The 7,589-nt window shown below is 37.7% G+C and overlaps 1 protein-coding gene across 1 annotated transcript; it reads left to right on the forward strand.

The window, feature by feature from the left end:
* Positions 1–700: 700 nt before the first annotated feature.
* Positions 701–3,417, forward strand: LOC149160352 (putative membrane-associated kinase regulator 2). Its single transcript, XM_089434003.1, has 2 exons — positions 701–1,797; positions 2,804–3,417. Exons 1-2 carry the CDS (start codon positions 762–764, stop codon positions 2,866–2,868), a joined length of 1,101 nt encoding a protein of 366 aa, XP_089290129.1. The 5' UTR covers positions 701–761; the 3' UTR covers positions 2,869–3,417.
* Positions 3,418–7,589: the final 4,172 nt, after the last annotated feature.

Here is a 7,589-nt window from a genome sequence, read left to right on the forward strand (position 1 = left end):
TTTGTGCCATGTAACTACCATTATATCTAAGATGAAAAATAGTTTACCTTGGTATCGAGGTTTGCACTAAAGTCTAACGCCATTCCCGTGACTCTTCAGATTTCCACGTGGCCTTTCTTTTTGGATAAGCCCGGTACAGATGTTTCCAGGAAAATTTATGGGGCTTACGTCATTGCACGAAAATCTAACTCTCCCCAAAAATTTTGGAACGCTACACACAAACACGGGCACTGCCGTGTCTTCTGCAGACTGTTAAGTTATTATCTGTGTAACCTGTGCATTCATCGTCCTCGGAAACGGATTCAGGAAAAGCTCAATTTCATGGATTCCTAGGCCCAACCTGATCCAAAATTAATATCATCACCCCATTTTCTTCGTCCCTTTGACAAATTTGTTAGATCCATGTCTGTCGCAGCGAGATGATGAGATTGAATGTGGAATTTCATTCTGGTTCTTGAAATAGATTTGAAAAACCATCCTGTTTTACAACCCAAAACACCCTTTGCGTGGAAATGTGTTTGCAAAATGTGGAACGCAATCCAAATCTGGACCATCAGGTGCTCACATGGTGGTTGGGAGCGTCTAAATAAAAGCAGCAAGCACTGAATGTATGCATCCCTCTGCGTTCCGCTTTACTGCCCCTTTTATATAAATCATGTCACATTTCACATGATTCAGGCTTGCAGAGTCTTGAAGTTCTTAGATACTCCATAAGTTTAGGGATTTTAGTTAATACTTTTCAGGGCTTTAATCCAAATCCAATGGAGAATTACTCTGTGAGTATCTCGAAATACCAACCAGAAAGCCCAGACAGAGCTTATTCAGATGATAGTCCTGTTCGGCATGAGTATCCTACTTATGCAGACGATGCCCAGTTTTTTGACATTGATATTTCATTGCCCTTGTCCCCATCAGACATTACTCCAGTAGCGAGCTCAGACGATGATGATACAGAAGATGAATTTGATTTGGACTCGTTTTTTTGTAGACCAAAATCCCCAAACCCAAATCAGTGCATTTCTCCTCCCGCAGAGAATTTGTTTCACCAAGGCCAGCTACCACCTCTGGATGATACTGATAAGGATATTCCCTTTCCACAGTCTTGTAATGTTCCTGGAGTCAAGATCCAGTTCCCAAAGTTGCTCAAAACTGCTACCAAGTTGAAGATATCTTTGTTGGGATTCAAAAAGTCTGCTAAACCTGGCACGGATTTGCAGTCTCCTTCTGCTGAACATGGTGTTGCTATGGACTCTCCTGTGCCAAAGCAGAATAGATTCGTTACTCTGAAATTAAAGGTTGTGGAAGTACCGCTGGTGTCTCTTTTCACTAGAGATAATTCCAATGGTTCTAAGAGAGTTGACAATAATCATGGGCTTCAGAAGAAATCAGAGGATTCTGATGATGGACAAGGACAGTGTAAGAATATGGATAGGGAAAAGAAGGGAACCAAGGAGATTGTTCAAAAATATGTACAGAAGATCAAGCCTCTTTATCTTAAGATTTCACAGAGGTATAATGAGAAAATAAGGTTCAGAGATCAGGAGAAATCCGGGGAAAGAAATGGAGTGAAAAATGGTAGAAGTCCAGGTTCAGAGAGAAAACTTGAGAAGCAGATGTCATTTTCATATTTCTCTGGTAACTTGAAGATGATTCACAAGCATTTGGGGAAGGGGAAACATCAGCCTTCTGATATGCAGCAAAAGCTTCGGAACTACAGTAGTGAGAGCACATTGATGGAGATAGAAAGTGCCATTCAAGGAGCCATTAGCCACTGCAAACAGTCCAGTTGCATTTATGGTAAGTAGTGTGGTAGCAGCCCTGCTCTGTTCATATACTTATTCCTCTTTTGTTTTCCAATAGTGCTTGCTCAGGGCATTCCTCTTTTGTTTTCAGCGTTATCAGGGGTTCCTGTAGATCTTGATAGGCATACTTCTCCAGAAGTCCCTGCAAATCCTTGTAGGGGTTCTTCTTTTTGTTTACCTAATTGATTATTATTTTGTCCTGGCTCAGTCTCAGGGCTCAAACATAGCTTCAAACTTATTAACCACCCAAATTCTCACTGCCATTCCTCATCACCACAGGCATTATTCTTTTATCAACCTTCCTCTTACTGTTTTTGCAGTTATGACTGCTGATACTGATAGGCATTCATCTTAGACCTTGTAAGCATATTTTTTACTCATGTAATTATTTATGGTGTTCTACCACTTGAGTAGATAACAGTCAGTCAGGTGGTTAGGGGTGCCCAGGAGCTGTGTGATTTGATGATACTTTGTGCAAAGACATTGTTTCTCATTATTCATAGCAGTTGTTTTTCATTATTCATAGCAGTAAGCGGTCCTGTGTGGGACTCCATAACAATAAACAATAAGCGGTCCTCTGTGGGACTCCATAACAATAAACAATGTGCTGCCAAGTCCTGACCTTTTCCAACTCAAAATAAATAAATAAAATCTTAAAAACCCAGCAAGAGCTTCATGAAAATGTATAGATTAGGAATAGGCTTTTTTATTAATTCCTGTTGCATTAATCTGCATTGCGTTCTCTGATTCAAACTAGGCCTTTCTAAAATTCAGAATGTGTGCTTTAACCAGAGATCATGATTGTTCTTAGGAACTGCTATTATTTCTGTCTGCTATTGAAAAATCCCTAAATTCCACTCCATTATCTCTGGGCTAAAAGCTTCTCACTGTCTCTGATTGCAGATACTGTTAACTAACTGCAATTTCTGTCTGACACTGAAATCCCTAAATTATACTCCATTATCTCTGGACTAAAAGCTTCTCAATGCCTCTGATTGCAGATACCGTTACCTGTTCGAATTCTGGATGTTCGGCCGAATCTTACGAAGGATCTGATGGAAGATGACAGCAAGGTTATTGCTGGAAGCTCATCATTAACTAACTGCAAAAGTGTTGCCGCAAATCTCACAAAAGCGCTTTAATCAGATCTGTGATGCTTTATGTGCAAAATGGTTAATATTGTATATATCTGGATCTTTTTTGTCACCAATATGCCTTCGTCAGACATCTCCATGTCGTTGAAAGCAACTTCTTCTGATCACTAGTGGGCTTCATTTTTGGTCCTGTACTCCTGAGGCCCTGAAGGTGAAGGTCGGCTTTTGCTTGTTTGTGACTGATGATAAGCTGCAAATCGTAAATTATTTGGCACTTGCATTTTCTTCAATTCAAAAGCAGCACACATAGGCCTTACTAAATGTCAGCTATCACAGGGGCTCGCACTAAGGGTAGTATCCTCTCGCTATTCAGTTGGGAGTGTGATACAGTGAGGCTGCATTTCAACTGGAAGAATATGTTTTATCATAGAAATCTCAATCAACTTTGTGTTGATTTATGTATGGGATACAGTTATGTTGAATTTCAACCTGAAGAGTATGTTTTATGATAGAATTCTCAATCCACTGTGTTGAATTTTGTGAATGATACAGTAATGCTGCATTGGACCAAAGATGCGGACACATCAGTAAAGTGAAGGAAAGTGCACATCTCTATAACATAATTGGTATATTCCTTCTTTTTGTGTAAAATAAATCTACCATGAATCTTATGGAATCCCTTTATTCTGATCTTTAAGATATGGTTATATAACTATGTTCCCTGTATTTATGTACCTCAAATAAATGTACCATGAATCTTTTGGAATCCCTTGTTTCGTTATTTTCATCGTTAAATGTATAACTTGGTATGCTGGAATACTCTCACATTTGTTTTTGGTATTATCACAATTTTGATTAATTAAAGAAAATTAAAATGCAATACAAGATTTTAAGCGGACTAATCTCATTTCTATAAATGTTATTGGGGAACTCTCGCTAATTTTATCTCTAAAAGTGTCATCTGGGGAACTCTCTCTTATTTCATTTCTCTAAAAGTGTCATCTGGGGAACTCTCTCTTATTTCAAAGGATAAAGTGGAAACTTAAAATATTTGGGTTTCTTTTTCAGGATGAAAGATGCATCTTGTGTTTTTTCTAAATAAAATGATTTTAATTTCTCTCTCTAAAGGTGTCATCCGGGGAACTCAATGTCATCTGGGGAACAAATGGACGGTTTTCCTTTTCAATATGAAAGCTCTATCGTTTGTTCCTTTGGAGATAAAATGGCTTCTCACACTGGTTATTTTTTTCGCTTTTTGATCTAAATTTACTAGTTATAACACTTTGTTTTCTGATGTAAAGAGTTCAAACATTTCTAACTAATTAGCTTGGCACATTTAAGGAATTCAAACATTTCTAACTAATTAGATAGGCACATTTAAGGAATTGGTTCATTCTTTGTTTTCTGATTTATAACATTTTAAAAAAATGATTTTTTTTGCTTTTTAATTTAAATTATTTCCTCTTTCAATTATAGATAAACTTTTTCAAAAGAAATAGGTAAACAATGTGAGTCCGTTTTTAAAATAGCACATGAAATTAAATGAAGAAGGGTAAAGAGGGTAAAGATTAATGCAATAACTCCATAAGGAAAAAATGATTTGTGTGTTCTATTCTATCAGGTAGGTCTTCATTATATACATGAGGGAGAGAGTGTTCAGTTCATTTTCCGATGACTGTTCATATTTCCTATTTATCTATTTACATAAATTCACCCAATCACAAGGATTAGGTGTCAACATTCCCCCCTTAATCTGAAGGGATGTTGGTGAATCCAAGCATCAATTCTGAATCGTTCAAGCTTTTCTCTTCCAAGTGCTTTGGTGAAGATGTCTGCAATTTGCTCATTTGTGGAACAATGACGAAGATGGATTGTTTTGGCCTCAACATGATGTCGAATCAGATGATATTTAGTATTGATATGCTTTGTTCGATCATGGAACTTTGGGTTCTTGGCCAACTTTATTGCAGAGGTATTGTCAATCACGAGTGGAGTTGATTGTACTTGTTTTACCTGCAAATCTTCAAGAACTTTCTTGAGCCACACAATTTCTTTTGTTGCTTCAGCTGCTGCCACGTATTCTGCTTCTGTTGTGGAATCTGCTGGAACTGATTGTTTGCGTGATCTTCAGGAGACAGCTCTTGATCCAAGACTCATAGCATATCTTGAAGTTGATACCCCAGTTTCTTTGTCTCCATCAAAGTCTGAATCAGAGTAGCCAATCAAGCTAAAGTCGTCCACCTGTGTATACTTGATTCCAAAGTCTTGAGTTCTCTTCAAGTACCTTAGAACTCTTTTTGCAACAGACCAATGTCCCTCACAAGGCTTTTGCATAAACCCGGAGAGGATTCCAACAGCATATGAAATGTCTGGTCTGGTAGTAGTTAGGTAGTTGAGACTTCCTACAAGCTGTCTATACTTTGTTGCATCCTCAAATTCTTTTCCTTTAATAGATGTGAGCTTTAAGTTTTGTTCCATTGGAGTAGTAAGAGGATTGCACTCTGTCATGCCAAACCTGTTCAACAGATCTCCAATGTTTTCTTTTGAGAAAGAAATATGGACTTTGGATGTTGGGTTACTTCAATGCCAAGATAGTAATGAACATAGCTCAAATCAGTCATTTCAAAACTTTTCCCCAATTCCTTCTTTATGGATGCAATGTAGCTTTCATTGTTCCTTGTCATCAAAAGATCATCTACATATACCACAAGATATACAACTATTTTGCCAACTTTCTTGACAAATAAAGTTGCATCATCAAGATCAAAAAGTTTGAAATTGAGTTTCAAAAGATGCTCAGTTAGTTTTTCATACCAGGTTCGCGGTGCTTGTTTGAGGCCATACAAGGACTTCACAAGTTTGCATACTTTATGTTCATGTCCTTTCATAGCAAATCCTTCAGGCTGGGACATAAAAACATTCTCTTTTAGATCTCCATTCAAGAAATCAGTTTTTACATCCATTTGATGGACTTTCTAACCGTTCTGAGCTGCTAGTGCAAAAAGTGTCCGGATGGTAGCCCATTTTGCTGTGGGGGCAAAAGTCTCCTCATAATCAACCCCTTCCTTCTGTGCAAAACCTTTTGCCACAAGCCTAGCTTTGTGCTTGTCAAGTGAGCCATCAACTTTATACTTGTTCTTGTAGACCCACTTGCAGCCAATTGGTTTGGTTCCTAATGGAGGATCAACCAGCTTCCAAGTGCCATTCTTTATGAAGGCATCATACTCCTTTTGCATCACTTCTTTCCATTCATCATGAGAAGCAGTTTCTTTGAAGGCAGTTGGTTCAAAATCTGTAGACAAGTTCAATTCACGATCATAAGAAACATCCATATCAACAGGGGAATTAGAGTCATCTACATCACCTCCATTTTGCCGGTTTGAATTTCTGGCTCCTATCTTTCCAACTTCATCAGGATGTACACTTTCAAGTGTCTTTATCAGCCACTTTGAGGGACCTTTCCCAGATGGTCCAGGCTGCTCCGTTGATTGAGTTGGGACTGAATCAAGATTGAGTCTCCCAGTTCTATCAATTACATCACTTAAAGCATCATCCATTGTTGGAGTTTCATGTGGGGGAAAGTGTTCTTCAGAAGAAGATTCTACATGTTGATCTAGTATAGGAATCCCCCCTTCAAGATGTGGGATCTGATTATCAAATTCTTGAAATGATTTTGCTTTTGTGAATCTATCCAAGTGATCAAGTTGCCACTCAACAACATTGTCAGTTTTGGATAATTCAAGAAAAATTACATCTCTAGATAGAACAAATTTTTCATTTACTTCATCATAGAGACGGTATGCTTTGGAGGTGTTTGAATATCCCAGAAAGATACACTTATGACTTCTAGCACCAAGTTTGTTTCTATGTACCTTTGGTATCAATGCATAACAGGTGGAACCAAAGACCCTGAGATGCTTTACCGAAGGAACATGTCCATACCACATTTCATATGGAGTCTTGTTTCTTATAGCATTAGATGGACATCTATTCTTTATATATGCAGCACATAGAACAGCATCAGCCCAAAACATTATCTTTACATTTTTGAAGAAGAGCATGTATCGTATCATATTTAAGATTGTCCTATTCATTCTTTCAGCTACACCATTATGTTGGGGATTATAAGGCACAGTTGTTTGATGTTTTATCCCATGTTGGCGAAGATAGTTTTCAAATTCATTTGATGTGTATTCTTTTCCATTATCAGTGCAAATAGACCCAATATGAGATTGTGCATCATTTTCAATCCATTTATGAAAATTCTTGAATGTTTGAAAAGCATCATATTTGTTCTTCAATAAATAAATCCAACACGTTCTGGTGTAGTCATCAATAAATGTCATGATATATTTATTTCCATCTGCAGAAGGAACAGGCATTGGACCACATAAATCTGAATGAATGAGTTCAATCTTTCTATGTGCTCTTGAATGTGAATCATGAAAAGACTGTTTGCTATGCTTTCTGAGAATGCAAGCATCACATTGTTTAAGTTTCCTATGAATTGTAGGCAAACCAGCAACACCATTTTTCTTCAATAAGCGGAGACTGTCATAGTTCAAATGTTCAAATCTAGCATGCCATAATAAACTTGATGGAAGTGTACCTTTTTCATGATGAGAATTGTATGAGAAATGTTGTGCATGAGCAGAGGTTCCTTGCAGCTTGAGAAGCCTTTCTTCTTCTATTC

The sequence above is a fragment of the Pinus tabuliformis genome, chromosome 5_2 (assembly GCF_031772625.1).
Source record: "Pinus tabuliformis cultivar Carrire ecotype Pingquan chromosome 5_2, CPIR1, whole genome shotgun sequence".
NCBI classification, from domain to species: domain Eukaryota; kingdom Viridiplantae; phylum Streptophyta; class Pinopsida; order Pinales; family Pinaceae; genus Pinus; species Pinus tabuliformis.